Here is a 20,046-nt window from a genome sequence, read left to right on the forward strand (position 1 = left end):
CCTGTGTGTATAGAGCTTTGGAAAGTGGCTCTATGAGGTGCTCGAATGGGTCAGTTTCTGCTCATAATTGAACACAATTATGCCTTGCTTTGAATATGGGGAGTCAATAGGTAGCCCTTCAATGAAATCAGCAGTTTCTATGACAATGGCACACCAATGACATGCAAAGGTAGAAACAGCATAAAACATCTACTCCCTTGGTGATGTCTGAAAGCAAAAGGTCCAAGGACAACTGGCTTGGATGGTTTCCCAGATCAGAACGGTGCGATTAAAAGCACTTACTAGTTTATAATAAAGCAGCAGTTGTTAAATTGAAAGAAACGATTCTCGGTGTGGGCAGAATTGCTGTTGTCATGGTTTATTGTTGTTGTTGACCATAGCGTGCATTAGCAGTCGCGCTGCCCCGATATTTACTCCTGTATAATTGATCCTTGTCAGACTCTATGTTTGACAAGTGAGTAACATGCGCACTGAACTGAGAAGTGGGTGGTTTAAAAATGTCTGTGCGTGTGTATGTGTGAATGTGCGACCGCCTGCTTTTATCCCTCTTTTCTGCCTGCCAATCCTCCTACGGACACTCATGGTTCCCCGAAACTAGAGCAGCTCTGCCGCTTGTCAGTGCTAAATTTTGTCTCGCTGGTTTTTGTGAGTTTTTTTTTACTCCAGTGTGCTAACATTTACTCCCAAATGATCATCCAAATGCTTGAATTTGTTCTACTGTGATGACACTGATTGAGTACACTGGTTCACATGAACCCAAATGTCATTCATTTCCTGGTGCAAACATTTGTTCAAGAGTGCTCCGTTTCCATTGAGTGCACTCACTCGCCATCACAGAGAAATGTTTGGGATAGCAAGAGTGGCAGAAAGCTAATCAAACAATGACCATGTCTGAAATAATATATTAGTGTATACACTGAATATTGCCTACAATTTTTTTTAAAATAGGATTTACTTTTGTGATTATGACTTTCTGACTACACATTATCCTACTTAGCATACAGCAACTTTCCAATTAAATGGACATTAAATACTAATTTGTTTTAGAATGTGAGAGGATTATTACACAGGAATATTTAACAGCAGATTGTGCAAAATCCAGGTTAGAGAACTGCATTATTAATTCTTGGACATCCTTTAAAAAATAGTCATGAGAAAAATGTGTTAAATAATCATCATGGCTGATATTACGTGTGGTTCATTCGACCTTCTAAAAATAGAAAGTGAATCTGAGTGCATAGTAACTCTAAGAAAAGATGGTTATTTAAAGGTTCTTTACACATAGTAACAGTTCTATTTAGAACCATACCTTCCTGAACAAACTTTTTATGCCAAAATGGTTCCTTGGGTTTGAGTTTAGGGTTCCTCTTCAGTCGGTCACTCCAACGCCACGTCGGTGACCGACGATTAGGAATCTCGCTAGAGAGGCCAATCTACTTCGAGTGAAACTAAACGAGCCAATGTACATTGGCATGCAATCATTTGCATCAGCTGCTCAGCCTGCTCAGCAGTCAGCTTTGTGCTTCGGAGCCGAGCGTTTTGATGCTGTTAACTCTACTGAGTGTGAGAAATCAAGACGAGCGAGCTCTTCAAGAGGACCTCTCGTGTCTGGTGTGGGCGATACAGCGCGGCAGCGTGGTCGATGTTCTTTCTCTCTCTCTCTCTGTTTCTATCTTTTTGTTTTTCTCTGAGCAAAACAAAAAGGCTGTTTTCACAGCTGGTACGGTGCGCCTAGATCGCTGAAAAGCCGTTCTTACGGCTGGTTAGACCGTAAGCACTTGTCGGACCTAACTGGCAAGGCTTACAGGGCCTCTGGGGAAGCATATAATAATGTCGTATAATTTACATAATTTGCTTTCAGTTTTTTTATGTAAAACCCTCAAAGAGACCAGAAGGTTTTATAAGACCATGTAGAGGTAAAAAATCTACAAGGTTCTCTATAGGGCTGTCACTTTACGTTCGAAAATCGATTGCACAATCGATCGGACCAACCAACACAAGTTTCGAAAACGAAAATAGGGAATCGATTTTAACGGCCTTCTCTCGGAGCGCGTCCAACTCGTCACGATACGCTCGCAGCGAACGCACATCACACAGCAACTACAGGCTCTCTGCCAAAACACACATAACAGCAAATTGTGTCTCTTTTTACTACAAAAATGTGAATTCTGCCGGTATTCAGACAGTCTCATGTATACAGATACAGATTCGGGCTACGGGCTACAATCGCCTACGTAGGCGGAATTTGTTTGACATCTTTAATCGTAAACACAGCCATGTTGAAGCCTGCAGTAATGTTTTTCATTGATGTTATGGTAGTCCACGCTTATTGTTTTTCGAGAATGTTGCACTCCTGTTTGTCATTGTGCACGAAACTTCACGCCAATAAATCATCAGAAATATATGCTGACTTTTGCGCGTCTCAAGCGCCCTCTTTACATTCGTCCTAATGCCTGTTAGTTGTCCGTGGATTTGCCTATATTTGGCGTTTAAAATGGAAATGTCTTTAGACATGGAAAATCGATTTTACAATCGATTCAATGAACACTTATGTCTCAAAAATCTAACAGGATTTCTTCACAAAAGTGACAGCCCTAGTTCTCTATAATACCATTACGGTTATATATAGCACTTTCAAAGCATGGTTCTTTATGGAAACTCATAAAAAAAGGTTCTATTTAGCACCAAAAATGGTTCTGCTATTGTTACAAGCTGATAAACTCAATCTGGTATTGTTCAGGACATGGTCTTGCTATATATTTGGTGGTTTTGTCTTGTTAGGTGGTTTAAGGTGTAAGGGTCAACAGTGTAATTATACAGTAGATGCATTTAGAGACATTAATTACAGCTGTAATTACATGCAGTACTGTATACTGTGAGTACAATGTAAATACATGTATGCACACAATAAGTGCATTGTATCAAGTCATTAATTGAAATGTTAAAGACACTTCATTTAAATTGGGACTGTTTTTTTCTCAAAGAGTGTACATGCTTACTAAAGAAATAGTATGTGTAATCTATCCATTTTCTCTTGTTTGTCAGGTCTTAGATAGTGCAGAGAAATCTGGCATCAACGCTACAGATAACGGCAACATACTGTGATACGCATGCTTTGCACAAAGTATTTTTGTATCTAATTTGCAACCCTGCAAACCTCTAATGAAAAAGAATCACGTGGATGACATGTCTATAAATACCTCCTCATAGTTTATGTCACCTCGCTATGTTCAGTGTTTCATAGTGAACTGCATGTCAACAATCCACATCTGAAAATCTGAGCCATTGTTCGCTGTGTAAAACCAACAGGAAATGGGAATGTATGTAAAACAACATGAATTAATTTCGCTTCAGCAGCCTTGGACCTTTGATAACGACAGCAGAGTGTGCTGACATGACTATTTATTGTAGATAATGGTAGCTATGTTTTATTCCAGACTAGAAAGGCCATCTGTTTCAACTTCTAAGGTGCACCATCAGCAAAGCCTCATTCCCTTCGGATGCAGAAGAACAGAGAGAACCCTCACACAATGCTGCTCGATGCCCTTCAGACCTTGGCCTGCTGCAAAAATACCTGCAAAACGCTCTCATTTTCCTTCATCCTTTATCTCAATGCCATCCAAAAGGAGAGTATGTACAGAGCCCGTCTACGGCCTATTAAGTCCTATTGTACCGAATTTTGGTTGTAGTTCCACCAGAGTTCCACTGGGGGCGATCGCCCATGAGTGCAAAATGAATGGGAGTCTATGGGGCTAGACGGCTAAATTTGTCTCTTTCACCCGATTGCCGTTGAGAAATCTCAGATTTGATTGTAGGTTTTGCAAGTTCAACATGGGTTGTAGGTCGAAAGTTGAATGAACGAGTACTTATGTCCTTTCGATTTCTTACAGGTTGAGTTGTTGTTGCCCGTAACACGCTAGCATTCTGCTAATGAACGCTGATTGGTCAGTGAAGGACTGATTACGATCAGAGATACTGCTTGATGGCATCGTGGCATCCGAAGCGGGACCAGAAACAAACAAAACAAAAACTACCTGTGTCAGCTGTATTGTCGATGCCTCGAGAGAAAAGAAAGTGCAGAGCGCGAAAGCACCAAAATGACTGAAGGATTGCCGTAAAGCAGTATCTCTGGTCGTACGATGTGTATGACGTCATTGACACTTTAAAAGACTTTTTAAAGCAAATAAGTGACTCTAAAAAATCTAACACCCAGCAATGTGTAATTTCTTTGCATCTCCTTTCGAATACAACATTCAAATTACTAGACAAAAAATTATATCCTGAGAAAAGTGGATTTTGATGGGTATAGCGCCATAGACCTCCATTCATTCTGCACTCGTCCTGTGAGCGCCCTCATATGGAATCAGAGTGGAACTGCAACCAGTTCAGAATCCGGAAGTGTACTGAGAGTGAAACTTCTCGCCTTATTAGACATTCTCTGGTATGTACTAAACATGCTATGAGTTCACGTACCAAAGTGCAGAAATGTTCTCTGATATTATGAAGGAATCGATAGAGTTTAATTTACTTTAGTGAGCAAACAGTGACTCATAAGCAGAATAGCAGAATCCAGGTAGACTAGAGTAGAACTAAATGAAGAATAAATTTGAACGTTCCTTCTATTTTACACTGCTACTCTGGACTGAAATGTTGTGAACACGGGCAAGTGGAGGGATACAATCAGTGAAAAAAACAGTCTAACTGTTTTATAATATGCAAGATTAATCCCACAAAACCATAAAATGTGTACAGGTCATATTTCACTCTATAATGAAAGGACAAGCAAGAAATTATATTTTGGATAAAGAAAAATGTTTTTTTCTCATGGGAGAAAATGTGCTATCATGAAAATATCACAATTAAAAACACATTTATGGTCCAACAATTGTCTTTTCTTCATGCAAACTTTAATGTTCCAAGTCATGTTATCAGATATCCCACCTCTCCCGGAAGTTTTCTTGGGATTTTGGGGTGGAAAATTGACCAGGGGCCGTATTCACAAAGCATTTTATCTTACCACTAGGAGTACTCCTAAATCGCACTAAAAGATTTTAGCTAGGAGTTTTCTCTTAAAAGTTATTCACAACGCCTTTCAGACCTACTCTTAGTAAAGAAAAATGAAAACTCCTAAACTAAGAGAGAGTCTTCGTTGATATGGATGACGTCATTACTCATGCACGAGCTTGACTGAAGTGACCACCTTGATTGGCTGATGATTGTAACGCGGGAATGATTCCAAACACCTCCCCTACGATGATGAGTGACAGGTGACAGGTCTGAGAATGCGTGCGCTACACAAGTAGTGCGAAGGACGGAAGATGATGAATAACTGAATAAATAGCCTAAATGAATAAAGAGTAAGGCAAAACAAATATATAGTAGCCTAATGAAACATATGGATTTATGCAATATCTTTGCAACATTATTGAATTAATCTGTCACTATATGCCTCTGCCTACGTTTGCAAAGAGAAGAACATTTTAATTTGATTCACAATGAAACGTTACAATTAGTTTACATGCAATGAGTAGCCTAGGTTTGGTTGTTGTTGGTGGCGTTATTGCATCCAATGCAAAATTGTTCCCTCGCGATTGGAAGCTCCTGTAGCCGCCACATACGCATTTCAAAACATCGCAACGTGAAATGCCACAAAAAGCGGTTTGTGAATAGGTCTTAGTGAGTTAGGAGTCCTCTCGACTTCTTTTAAGCTGTCCCAGGCTTAGGTGCTACTTTTAGGGCTAAAATGCTTCGTGAATTACTCTTAGTCAAAAAAATTAAGAGTCCTAAAGTTACGAGTGACACGCCCATTATTTTTAGGAGTTGCTCCTAAATTCGCCAGTTAGGAGCTACTTTTAGCCTTAAAATTCTTTAAGTATATGGCATTTCTAGACCACCCAGTTAATGCTTGTGGGCCACAATAGTCATTTTGAATGTTTTATACCGAACCATCAAATCTCTGCATGGCCTATTTATTTTATCTCTGGTACACTATAATTCGCTTACATGTTCCAGATGATGTCCTTTATTATTTGTTTCCGAGTGATTCAGTGAATGAGAATACTCAATCTGCATATTGCATAAATGCTTGATGAGCTTTATCACACAACGCTCTAATCTCTGTTTATCACCTCAGAAGGTTTCAGACATGTGATTCATTTGCTTTTCACCAATTTAGAATTTAACGCTGATTGAGGACACATTACATCTACTTTTATATAGAACAGCAAACATATTTTTATTTGAAACAGTAATCTTTGATATGCGTAGATTAGAAAATCGTCTTCTCTCTTGAGACTTTAATCTGCAGACACGTAACTCACCATCTCATTGTCGGCGTAGCGCTGCTGTAATACACTGCAGACAGATGAAACCTACCGGGAATTATGGGTAAAGTGAGGTAAGGGGTAGTAGCGCCTCTAATCTGACTAAAACACCTCAGCAGCCCATCTTTTCATTGTTTTTACCATAATCTGCAATATACAGACATGAACAAATCTAGCACACTGTGTCTCTGCGTGCCTTCTGGTGCAATCAGATGATTCACTTTCCATTTATCCACAAACCAGCGAGGGACAGTGAAAAAGTATGTCTCTGAGAAAATTGTGCATGCTTTCAGAGAAGAGCAATCAGTGGCCCATTATCAAGCATAAAAATCTTAAAAGCATGCCATTCACTGAGGGAAAATTACCAGGGAGGGAAATGCCACCCTACTCTCCTCTCTCCTTTAGCGTGATTGATGATTATATTTCACTGTGCTTGGAGAGAGTGGCCATAGCTTCGAAAGTCAAGCCATTTTAAGGCTGTGCTGACTCACGGATAGAGGACAGGTGGGGACAGCAAGTTTGCCCTCTAGTCTCTGAATTTGATATATTATAAACAGTACATATGTGTATTTTTATTCTGTCATCAGCAATGCCCAATGTCAAATACTTTTTGGGGACACAGTATGCTTGAAGGTTATTATTGTCTTCCTTCAGGGATTATAATGGCTCTCTTCTCAGGTACGGCACATTTATTAAGCCTGTGCTGGGATGGAGAAACAGACATACTGTATGCGAATAAACCAGCAAATAACTGCAGTATAAAAGTAAAGGAAAGCAAACAGGGTCTGGAGTGCGACAGTCATACACTACTGGTCAAAAGTTTGGAGTAATTAATATTCTTTAATGCTTTTGAAAGAAGTCTCATATGTTTACCAAGGCAAAAATGTTTACCAATGTCTTTGATCAAAAATACAGTTAAATAAAGAAATATTATGAAATGTTATTACGTTTTAGTAGAGCTGTTTTCTGTTTGAATATGTTTTAAAATGTCATTTATTCAAGTGATGGCAAAGCTGAATTTTCAGCATCATTACATAATGATCCTTCATTCTAATATGTAGATTTTCTGCTCAAGAAACATTTCTTATTATTATCAATGTTGAAAACAGCTGTGCTGCTTCATGTTTTCGTAGAAAATTGCAATACAGTACCATTTAGAATTTTGGAGTAAGTTTTGTTTGTATTTATTTTTAATTCAGAAATTAAATTGATCAAAATTGACAGTAAAAACATTTACAATGTTACAAAAATATTTCTATTTTAAATAAATGCTGTTCTCTTGAACTTTATATTCATCCAAAAAGTATCACGGTTTGCATAAAAATAATAAGATCAATTATTATCAATTGAGCATTAATAATAATTTATAATAATAGAGTACCAAATCAACATTTTAGAATGATTTTTGGAGGATTACTGTATGTGACACTGAAGACTGGAGTAATGATGCTGAAAATTCTGCTTTGCATCACAGGAATAAATTATATTTTAAAATATATTTAAATTAAGAAAAAATAGAAAAAAAAATATTTTACAATATTACAGTTTTTACTGTACATTTGATCAAATAAATGCAACCTTGAGAGATTTACAGACTCTTAATCAATTTGACTAAATTACAAATACAACATTGATATTTATATTTGTATTCCTAGCACAGCAGCTTAAATGAAAAAGATACTTTTTTTTTATGCCACACAATATTCTTTATGAAAATGAACTGAAATATGTATTCAGCCCCACATGTCCTGCAGATTAAAACTAAATTCTCAAACTCTCGCTAGTGAATGCGCTAGTGAATCAATTAAAAACCACACATTTTTTAACTGAAAGCCCAAAGGACATTGGGGCTTACAGTTTATAATGAGTCATTATTCAGGTTGTAAGTTTGAAGGGCATCTCTGAAATGAATACTAAAGAGTTATTCTGTGAAGTTAGACATTAAGTAAAACAAATACATAGGCCTAAGTAAGAAAAACAATAGCAAAGTGTTTGTAATGTCCCAGCAGGCAATGCTAGTTCCATTCTAAAGAAATGGAAGCTGAATCAAACCACCCAGACATTGCCTAGAAAAGGTTGTCCTACGAAACTCCTTGCACGAACAGCAGGAGACCACATAAAGGACAATGTTCGCTTTGAGAGTTCAGTATCTGAAAAACAGAGTAAAGGTGCAGCAGTCGACCATATCAGGAAATCTGTATAACACTGGCCTGTATGGGATTGTGGCAAAGAAAAAAAGAAATATGTGAAGCAAATGTGCAGTGCAAATCTAACACTGCTCAAATCTGACACCTCAAAAAACACCATACCTTCAGTGAAAGTGGTAGTTTTCATGCTGTGATGCTGTGGAGACCCGGTTTCCTGATTTTTCAATATTGAATTTGTTATTAAGTTAAAATAAAGAAAGAAAAAGAACAGAAAAGGTCTGAACATCTTTGCAAAGCACAATTCACTGGTATAGAAAATGTAGTGTTATAAAGGCATGGAATGCACTGATGTGTCACGCTTTATGTTAGCTTTGCAATGGTATACCAGTCTAACTGGTATTCATTGCTAAGACACTTGAGCGAGTCATGTTCAGCCAAGTCTCTACCTTTCTCACACAGAACAACCTCCTGGACAACAGACAGTCTGGTTTCAAAAATGGCCACTCAACCGAGACTGCCCTGCTCTCGGTTATGCCGAGTTCACACTGCACGATTTTAGCCCCGATTTTCACTTGCCGTCAGGTTTTAGAAGATCGCTGACAAATGTCCAAAATCATAGGCAAATCGGTGCTCATTCACGCGAGCGACAATCACACAGTGTGAATTATCAAAGACGCGATCTGAGAGAATTGCCGATGAGTCGGATCTGTCGGTGATTCAAAATCCTGCTTTGTGAATGTGTTCTGACTGAAAACTACATCGGCGATGACCTACAGCCAATAAGAAAGAAAGAAACAGGACAGCGGGGTGTTTGGGGAGGAGTTAGTATTAGTCAGTATTTTAAAAGATATATTTACAATTATATCAAACAGAAACAAACCACAAACATTTGCTTGACCAGCAGCAACAGCAGCACATTGCAAAATTATTTATTTACCCCCAACTCTCTTTGCAGAACACACAGTCATTGCTCCCCTCGTCTCCCCAACCATTTCCTCCTGCATAATCTGTTTTTCTTTTCTCCTCTACACTGCAAATCAGCCCACAGACAATTTGGATCACAATCTTCTTGCAAGGCTATCATTTTTAATAACAATTTCAGTCTGGTTGTGAAACGTAGTTTATGGACCAGACAGAAGTTGTCGGCGATTCTATCTTTTGTAAAGTCATGCAGTGTGAAACCTCCTGGCACTGATCCATCGTGCAGTGTGCACACACCAGAAACTGAATGTTACCCCAGATAGTCGTGCAGTGTGAAAAGAACAGTGACCTTACTACTTTGAAAATCGTGCAGTGTGAACTCGACATTATTGATGCTCTGAGACTGGCAAGAGCAGCTTCCAAATCCTCAATACTCATCTTGCTGGATCTGTCTGTTGCTTTTAACACAGTTAACTACCAGTTTCTCCTGTCAACCCTTATGATCAAGAGCATCTTAGGAACAGCACTCCAGTTTTACATCTCAGGTACAGTAGGTCCTTCAGAGAGTCTTGGAGGGCTGAGGTGATTAGTCACAACATCTAGCTACTGGAGTGCCTCAGGGCTCATTGCTTAGACCGCTTCTCTTCTCCATCCACATGTTATCACTAGGATATGTCATTCAGAAACATGGTCTTTCCTATCACTGCTGTGCCAATGACACAAAACACTACCTCTCATTCCAGCCAGACGATCAGACAGTAGCTGCTTGCATCTCAGCCTGCCTGACAGACATTTCTTGCTAAATGAAGGACCAGCACTATCAACTCAACCTTGCAAAGACAGAACTGCTTGTGGTCTTAGCCAACCCAACCCTTCCTAACCCATTCAGCTAGGTTTGTCAACCGTAACTCCATCCAGGACAGCCAGGAACCTTGGAGTTGTGATCGATGATCAGTTAAACTTCACAGACCACATTGCTAGAACTGCCCGGTCCTGCAGATTTGCCTTATACAACATTAGGAAGATCAGACCCTTCCTAGCAGAGCATGCTACACAACTCCTTGTCCAAGCTCTTGTTCTATCCAGACTGGACTATTGTAATGCTCTTTTAGCAGGCCTTTCAGCATGTATACTGTCAAACCTCTGCAACTGATCCAGAATGCTGCGGAAAGGTGGTCTTTAACAAGCCGAAGAGAACGCACGTCACACCTCTCTTCATAAACTTGCACTGCTTGCCAAATGCCGCTCGCAACAAATTCAAGGCACTGATGTTTGCCTACAGAACAACCACTGGCTCTGCACAACTATAACCTAAACTCACTACTTCAGACTTATGTGACCTCCAGAAGCTTGCATTTTGCAAATGAACAGTGTCTTGTGATGCCATCCCAAAGGGGCACACAATCAATTTCACGGACCTTTACCTGGACTGTTCCCTGCTGATGTCCTGCCTAAACCAACCCAAGCTGCTTAGTCTTTTAATTTGCAAGAAACGGCTAAAGATGCATCTTTTTTTGTCACCAATTGAGCCATTAATACCAATACTTACTATTCTATTTCTATTCTATTATATATTTTTAATTTTAAATACATTTTATTTTATTTTAAAATGTGCTATGTGTACTGTCTAGACTACCTAAGACTTGTCACAGTACATATATATTGTTGCCTTATTGTTGGTTTGATTGCTTCTATTGTTCTCCTCATTTGTAAGTCGCTTTGGATAAACGTGTCTGCTAAATGATTAAATATAAATGTAACTAGAGATTTTTTTTTTAAAATAATGCCAGAAGTATTGTTTGTTAACCAAAATCAGGGGGCAATCAGGGGAATGTAATATTTATATTAATAGACTAATAAAATAAAATAAAAAACATTAAATAAAATAAATAAAAATCAATCGATTAATCAATAGAAGAAAAAAAAAAATTGTTAGTAGCAGCCCTAAATTCACAGTGTCTTGTCTTGCTATACTTCATCTGAAACTATTTTAAGCATTTTATGCATAACAATTACAATCCGATCAAAAAACGCGTTTTGACAAGGGATGCCGTAAATGGTGCCAACTTGAACTTTCCTGCCAAGAAAGGAGGGCCATTAGAGTCATTAATCCTTCAAGAGTGCATCCATTATCTTCATTACCCCATAGCCTGTACAGATTGATATAGTTTCTCACCCTCACACCCAGCTCCACATTCTCTCCTCCGTAAATCTCCATGCCTTCATCCAGCAGACCGATCTCTGCGAAGTACTGCCTGTCCACCACAAAGCAGCCAATCAGGGCAGGACTCCTAAAGATTTAGATTACATAATTACATTCATTGAATATATATTTATATCAGCCAAATCAGAAAAGGAATTAAATAAATAAATAAATGTGCATTTCCAAAATAAATACATAAATAAATGTCCTTTTTTAAAATAATTAAATCTGCATTTCCAAAAAAAACAAATACATAAATACATCTGCATTTCCAAATAAATGAATAAATAAATAAATAAATACATACATACATACATGCATACATACATACAGAAATAAATGGATGGATGGATGTTCATTTCAAAATATATTTAACAAAATACCTGATAGGAGCAGTGCTGTTGTTCAAGTTCCACCAGGATTTTGGTGGGTTCAGATATCGGCACCACAGTTCCCAGTCATAGCCCTGAGCAGAGAGTGGGTACTCCTCAATCTCAAATGTGTCATATTTGATATTGTCAAAAGATGGGGATATAATTCTGGTTCTGTCTTCTTTGATCCTTTGGAGAATAGGCTCTGCCCTGTAGACATAACAATAAAAACGTTTACCACGCAGTTCCAAAAAATGTTTGAGTATGACACGTGAGCCTGAACAGGCAGTGTGTTCTCAACATGATTAAATAGAGACAAACAGACAGAGCCTATTCAGTCAGTTCATCCTCTGTACTATTTTAGGACTATTTTAGACTCTTCTGGAGAGATGCAAATTGAGCAGTACAGTACAGCTTTAAAATCACATCAAAGCTGATTAAAGGCAGAAAAATTCTGGGCGTTATTCAAATTGCACTGACATATCTGGGTCAGATTGTTATGAGTCAAACCATGGTGTGCCAACTGTAAGATCCAGAAATTCTTTTGATGATGAAGGGCATCTATATGATCTGTGTTCTAAAAGAACCAGGATAGTTAATAGAATCGTTCATCCAAGAATGAACTTGATGTGTCGCCAAGTTTGAAAATAAAGCATGAATGAAATTTGAAAGCTAGTGATATATGTTCCCTATGTCTTGTTTAGGACTTTTTGGTTACTCACTGTCCCGAGTGCCATGTTTGTTGTTCGTTGTAGTTTTCCCAGGTGTGTCTTGTTAGCTTGTTTCTCCCTTGTGTATAGGTGCGTTCACGCCATGTTGCAATTCCCCTAATTAGGAGATTTCAACCTGTAAAAACCTCTCATGTCCTCATAGAGCATGTAACTTGTGAGCTTGGCATTTCCTGAGAGATCCTACTTGTACCACCTGACGGCTGCAGATTCATTTAGGCGTTGATAGTGTCGCTATAGAATTACATAATTCCTAATTGTCAAAGGACGTGAAAAGCTCTGAGTAGAACGTCACATGATGTCATCTCGAAATTACAGTAATTATGGCATGGCGTGAACGCAGCATATAGCTCTTATATTTCTCATGCTCAGGGTCTGGTGTTGTCCTGTTTAAGCAGTTTCATGCCATGTGTTCCAGTTCTGTTCCTGGTTCAGGGTTTTCCCAGTTTTGAGTGTTTTACTCCTTTTTTTACTCCTTTTGAGTGTTTATTTCCTTTAATAAATATTCTTTACTGCTTTTGGATCCTACTCTCCCCTGTCTTTTCTGCATCCTCATCACGTTACAGCTAGAGAGGACTTTCAGTTTCAGTCTGTTCTTCACATTTACAACCCCAAATCATTAGAAAAATGTGCCTGTGGTAACATTTCTCTAGAGAGTAAACAAAAGTCGGCACAGTGCCACTGCTGCTTCCAAAGAATCAATTTATTGAACAATACAAGGTTTCGACCCAAAGGTCTTCATCAGGCATAAAAACAAGTACACAGCAAGGAATACTTTATATCAACGTAATCTGTCAAACCTGATCTGATTAAACAACTCATTAACCCAAACATTAAATAAACAAAAAAAAAAAAAAAAATAATAGCCATATATATATATATATTAAAATAAAATAAAATACAAAATAGTAACCAACATTCAGATCAGGTGTGACGGATTATGTTGATATAAATCATACCTTGCTGTGTACTTGTTTTTATGCCTGACAAAGACGAAACGTTGTATAGTTCAATAAATTGATTCTTTGGAAGCAGTGTGCCAAATTTAGTTTACCCTCTAGTGAATTGCTTGATCTGATCACACACCTGCCTGAAGTTTTCTGGATGTGCGCATACTACCACTTTGAATGTGGTGACATTTCTGCAAAAGGATTTTAAGTTGCTTCTTGCATGTTTTGAGACACTTTCAAAGTGAAATATCCAGAGAGTGGTTAATGCTATATTGCCTTTATAAATAATGTACCACTTACACTAAACCTAACCGATAGAGTTTAAAAAAGTGAGATAAAAATGCACTTGCTGAAGCAACCATGCCATTTTACCATGCTTCTACAAGTCTTTGAGCTCTTTTATCGTGACGCGTGCACTCATGGGACTCGTACCCAAGCGCTCGCATCACAAGCGCAATGCTGTACCAGGTGAGCTACCGAGCAAGTTAACAACATGAGAAAAGCCATAATAAAGAGCTGATTATGTTTACAAATGTGAAAATATATTAGTTTTCAAATCATCCACTATGGTAAAATAGCCTATGCAGCACATCAAGTCTTCATATGGATAAAATGTATACATATACATGGGATATATATATATATATATATATATTTTTTTTTTTTTTTTTTTTTTTTGTGAATGCAGCACAATCACGAACATAAATGAACAACTTCAATTCGATTTTTTGCACCCTCAGATTCCAGATTTTCAAATAGTTGTATCTTGACCACATATTGTCCTATCATAACAAACCATACATCAATGAAAAGCTTATTTAATCAGTTTTCATGTGATGTATAGATCTCAATTAAAAAAAAATTACCCATGTGACTGGTTTTGTGGTCCAGGGTCACATATACATATACATATATATATATATCCGCTATATATAAATGGGCAGTCTACCTTTGCTCTATAGAGAAGAATAAAGTGAACATTCAAAATTCCTTTTTTGTTCCACGGAGGAAAGAAACATATGGGTTTGGTGCAACAGGAAAATAAGAGAAAAATTTAGAAAGGCTGAAATTCTTTTCAAACGCTTTTAGGAAAAATGCCTGTCAGTGCTTGAACAAGAAGACTGATGCTTTATACAATTCGATTGAAAGAAGCAGTAATTACAGTCTGTCCGTGAAGCACTAGGAATAGCCAGAGTTCTCATATCACCCACCAGCCAGTGTTGAACTCTACGTGGGCGTCAAACAGGGCCACCACAGGGGCAGAGGCAGCTCTCCAGCCACTCACACGCGAGCGGATCAGGCCCTCCTGCTTACTGTGCCGCACCATTTTAATGAAACCCGGCTGCTTGGCGTTGGTCTCCTTCACAAAGTCCTGTAATTTCTCCTTTAACTCGTCTGAGAGGAAAAGAGAGACAAAGAGAGACAGAAAGAGAGAGAGAGAGAGAGAGAGAGAGAGAGAGAGAGAGAGAGAGAGAGATAACATTACAATGGCTCCTAAAGGACTGTCCTCGTTATCCCTGGTCACAGCAAAGAGGATGTTGTTTGTTTGTGTGTGTGTGTGTGTGTGTGTGTGTGTGTGTGTGTGTGTGTGTGTGTGTGTGTCAATATGGACTCTTGTGTCTGCCAATCTTCTTCAACTTGAGTAAAACACTGTGCTCTCACACCAATACAACATACAGAGTCCATCACACCTGACCTCGCTCCATTCAGCACCTAAACAATGTACTGTGTGTACAAAGATATAAATAAAATAACTGATCTGGTGACCAATTAATATTATTATTACATAACTGGTGATCCATCATTAATAAGGGTTCTTCTTATCATCAATGTTTTTGCTGCTTAATATTTTTTTGCAAACCATGCAGGGCTCTAGAGTGCGACCAATTTGGGCGCACATGCGACCAAATTTTGTAAGGGTGCGACTAAAATTGTTCCTAGGTCGCACCGGTGCACCTAACGTCCTCGCATCCGCTGCCTCTCCACGAACTAAGTGTTTGTTCTCCTTTGACGGAACTCACACTCTTCTCTCACGCTTAATGAGTGATGACGGAGGACAGAATTAAACATTCAAACGTAGCCTGGTTACACTTAAGGTCTGTGATATTAGTCTGATTTTATTTTAGATTTCGGCTTCCAAAGATTATAAAAAATAATATATTGAGGTAAAACCATTAAAAACTATAGCCGCATTCTATCTAGTGCAACTTCTTCTCTTCGCAGCATTACACTGTCATTTCTCCCTAAAACTCAAACCTAACGACAGAATCAGCACGATCGGTGATTGTTGTAAAATGCAGTCTAGCTACTGTTGCTAACTTGCGAGACGCGTTAAATAATTAAAAGAGCTATTAAAAGCACAAAATCTGCGCAAGAGATGTTTTTCGCAAGGCGGCACGCGCTCCGAAACCGAAACCAAGACAAGCAAATTATAGCCTACTTTGGGTTTAATGTGCGTGTCTAAACGATCAAATGTACACAAAAGTATGTCAAAATGACCGGCTTGGAGATTCACTAAAAACAGTTTATGTCTTAAATGGACGTAGTTATGGAAATAGTTGGGAGAATATGGTGCATCAGATCAATAGCAGATCTGCACTCGGTCTTAAAGGGGCCGCAGTCTATTAAACATGCGGACGATTGCGCCATTACTGCGAATCAAACAACAAGAGAAAAATCACTACAAAGCTCTTGAAAGAATAACTTCAGCTTTATTAAGCATTAATCTATTTATGAAAAATTATGCAGTGTTATTTTACATTTGATTACTTTATTAGATTTCTTTTTAGACTAATATATATATATATATATATAAAAACAAAAAGAACCGATAAGAATACAGTTAAAGTACCGGATCGATAAGCAGTATCGGTAAGAGTAGGAATACCGTTAAAACCCTTTACTCCCCGGTCAATGCTCCGACAACAGCCCAGACATGAAGCTACTTCAGCCACCATTCTCCCCAGTCCCTGGTAAGATGCCAAGCCCTGGTCTTTCGTCGGAGATGGCATCCGACTCAGAGACGGAGGTAGAGCCTATACCGCGCCTGAGCTAGAGACTCAAAATAGTTAGTTTGGCAGCTCAGTGAAGCACTTTAAAAAATGTATTTATTTATTTTTATTTATTTACCTACACCTTATTCTTGTTTAAAATCATTTACATAATATGAATGTATATAGAGCGTGATAAAAAGGTGACCTTGGAATTGTGGCGTTAAAGGTGACGCGAGCCGAGAAACATTTTCAGTGCACCCAAATTTTGTGCTGGTGCACCTAAATAAAAAAGTTAGGCGCACCAGTGCAACCAAGGCAAAAAGTTAGTCTGGAGCCCTGCCATGATACATTTTTTTCAGGATTCTTTGAGGAATAGAAAGTTCAATTAAATCTTTTGTAACATAAATTACTTTACTGTCACTTCTGCTCAATCTAATGCATCATTGCTGAATAAACGTTTAACGAATAAAGGTTTATAAGTATTAGTTTAATTTAATTAAGCTGCAAAACTGTTTGCAACATTGGTTTCAAAGACTTTCTTGATGTTTCTTGAGCACCAATTCTAAATATTAGAATGATTTCTGAAGGATCATGTGACACTGATGATTGGAGTAATGATGCTGAAAATTCAGCTTTGACATTACAGGAATATTTATATAGAAAACAGTTATTTTAAATTGTTATATTTCACAATATTGTTGTTTTACTGTATTTGTAAAAAAAAAAAAAAAAATGCAGCATTGGTGAGCATAAGATACTTATTTTAAAAACATATTGTTAAAAAAATTATTCCACACTTTTGACCGGCAGTATATAACTAGAAGTGCAAATGTGAAGCATGTGATTGTATATCACCATTAAGAAATTTTAACCACAATGTCAACGCCACTAACATCTACAATACTGATAAAACTTTAACAATCTGGCATAAAGTCAAAATGAAGGTGCCTTACATGAATATATAATGCAAACCAGAGACGCAGTGTCATTAAGTTTTCATTTTGGTCCTCTCATGTCTTACGCTTCACTGTTAAATTGAATTCCTATGATTTATTTTTAATTTCACCTTTTTCTCCTTCTCAGAGAAGAACCTGGTGGAAGAGAAGATGAGATCTTGAAGAGACGGGATGTTGATGTGAAAAGGATAAAGACAGACTCTTTCACATTCCATACAATGTATTCATTACTGTAAGTCATAAATTGCTGGTGTACAGACTGCAATGAATCTATTTTCAAATGTATTCCTCTAGAACAGGGGTATTTAATTAAAGTTCCAAGATGTCCGGTCTCTATATTCCCTTCCCAGGGGATGTCCGGACAACACTTGTTTGGAACAGTTACACATTTCCATCAGGGCAGCCGTAGTAAAAGAAAAAACCCTAAACACTCAAAATAGTCATCAAGGATGAGAATCATGGGCTCCGGGAGCCAAAGCAGTCCACGGCCACGCTAAGATTTTTTTACCAATATTTACCAAAAAAAGGAAATATTTCTCCCAACTGGATATGAATATAAAAAGGTAAGATCAGATGTTTTATTAGGCTATTATTATTCTTATTCGTATTAACATTTTACTATTATACATACTATTATTATTACATTTAGACACTTGAATCCGTTCTGGATGTAGTCTTTGACAAAAACGTGATTTTCTCAGCTTTTTGCTCAAAATGTTGCTTTTTTTAATGAAACTTACCCACATTCAAGTGTTGATAAAAAAAAATGCATTAGCCTAGAATAAAACTTTTTTTTTAAAAGGGTCCTATTATACCCTTTTATAAAGTCTTGATTTTGTTTTTGGGGTGTACTAGAATATGCTTTCATGCTTGATTGTTCAAAAAACACATTATTTTTCACATGTTTTATGGTATTATTGCAGCTCTCTCCCCAGTCTGTCCCAAACGCGCCATCTAGTTCCTCTTTCGATGAAGCCCCTCTTTCCGAAATGCTGTGATTGGCTAGCTGGCCCAATGTGTTGTGATTGGCACCGCTTAGCGCATGTTCGGCCCTTACCATAACTGCAATTTTCATCTGCTCGGATGTAACTATTAAGGATGGCGTCAAATTCAAACCAATTCAAGCCTGATTCCGACTTAAGAATGTTAAAAAACAAGAGGATTGTCCAGAACGAAATTCATGCACAGATTTTGCAAGCACGGATTTCACAGGACGTTTCAGAGTGGTATGTTTTACTGTCATTTTCTTTTTAGAAACATTTTAGATAAGTTATACACAATTTAATCATGATATTTGTCAGAAGACTATGTTGGCTAGTAGGTGAGCGGAGGCAAACAGCTTTGCCCTTTATTTACATCATAGCAACTATAAAACACAGATAAACATTTGGGATATAATGTTCAGGAACATTGTTTAAAATACATTTTAACCACTCTAAGTTTGTCAGCCTTAGGAAGGTCAAACAGAAGGACAAAACAGCGTCTCTTTGACATAGCAGCAGCTCATTTGCATATTCCGTGGGCGGAGATATAGTTTTTGGATACTCTGATAACAGAATTGATGTCACAACTTATAGCCTTGTCTGGATGAGTTTTTGTTTTTGAAGTCTTTGTGGTCATTTATTTGTTTTAGCAGCAACATATAATTGAGTTGGTGTTATTAATTAATCTCCCTGTCCTGTGGCTATGCCATCTGCAAAATCATCAAACATGTTTATCATGCAAACTTAATAGAAAGTCAATTTAGCCTCAGCAAACAGGGAATAAGAAGATTAGGCTGTCGACTGAATAAACTACACAAATTCTTACTAAAAAGTAACATGGTATCAGTGATGCTTTAAGTTTTTTTTTGACTAAATGATTCAGATTACCTTATTTGGATACTTGGTTTTTCCAAGACACATATTCAAACATATATATATATATATATATAAAACAAATATATATATAAAAAAACATTGCAATACCATTGTAGCAGTTCCTAAAAATGAAAAAGGTAACAAAGAAATTTAATGTCATTGGAAGTTCCTCAAGAATGTTCTAGAGCAGCGGTATTCAAATGGCTCAAAGTCCACTTCAATGGGAAATATTGTATATGGAATTCACTTTCCTCAAATCAGGTACAACTATAACAAACATTATGTCTCCTTTCCACTTTCAGATCTATCCTAAAGCCCTTTTAAAAAATATATGTGTAATTTTTACAGACAAAAACTCTAAATGCCACAGTAAAACCTGTTATTGGTTAACTGTAAGTTCCCTTTTGGATAGGAACTTCAACGCTGCATCATGGCGTTGATGCTATTGGAACGCTTCCGTGTGAGCACGGCCTTGATATGGGGTCCTTCAGAGTTGTTGAATTGTTTTAGTCTATTCAACAAGCATCTGTGCAAGTGTTGCACAGCTTTGATGGGTAAGCACCCCCCTCAGCGTGGCGACGTTGGTATTGCAGTT

The 20,046-nt window shown here is 37.8% G+C and overlaps 1 protein-coding gene and 1 long non-coding RNA gene across 2 annotated transcripts in view; one reads left to right on the forward strand and one right to left on the reverse strand.

Annotated features, from left to right (window-relative positions):
- Positions 1 to 20,046, reverse strand: part of galnt18b (UDP-N-acetyl-alpha-D-galactosamine:polypeptide N-acetylgalactosaminyltransferase 18b) — a 124,455-nt gene that overhangs the window by 47,074 nt on the left and 57,335 nt on the right. The window contains exons 4-6 of the mRNA XM_082162053.1: positions 14,855 to 15,038; positions 11,978 to 12,175; positions 11,568 to 11,682 (exon numbers count right to left, since the gene is read on the reverse strand). Coding sequence (XP_082018179.1) covers positions 11,568 to 11,682; positions 11,978 to 12,175; positions 14,855 to 15,038 — 497 coding nt within the window. The remainder of the gene's footprint in view (positions 1 to 11,567; positions 11,683 to 11,977; positions 12,176 to 14,854; positions 15,039 to 20,046) is intronic.
- LOC309493028 overlaps positions 4,448 to 20,046 on the forward strand; it is a 78,522-nt gene continuing 62,923 nt past the window's right edge. The window contains exons 1-2 of the long non-coding RNA XR_014203772.1: positions 4,448 to 4,971; positions 5,857 to 9,973. This is a non-coding gene — a long non-coding RNA (uncharacterized lncRNA). The remainder of the gene's footprint in view (positions 4,972 to 5,856; positions 9,974 to 20,046) is intronic.

Source organism: Leuciscus leuciscus (genome assembly GCF_965113295.1).
Source record: "Leuciscus leuciscus genome assembly, chromosome: 2".
Classification (NCBI taxonomy): Eukaryota; Metazoa; Chordata; class Actinopteri; order Cypriniformes; family Leuciscidae; genus Leuciscus; species Leuciscus leuciscus.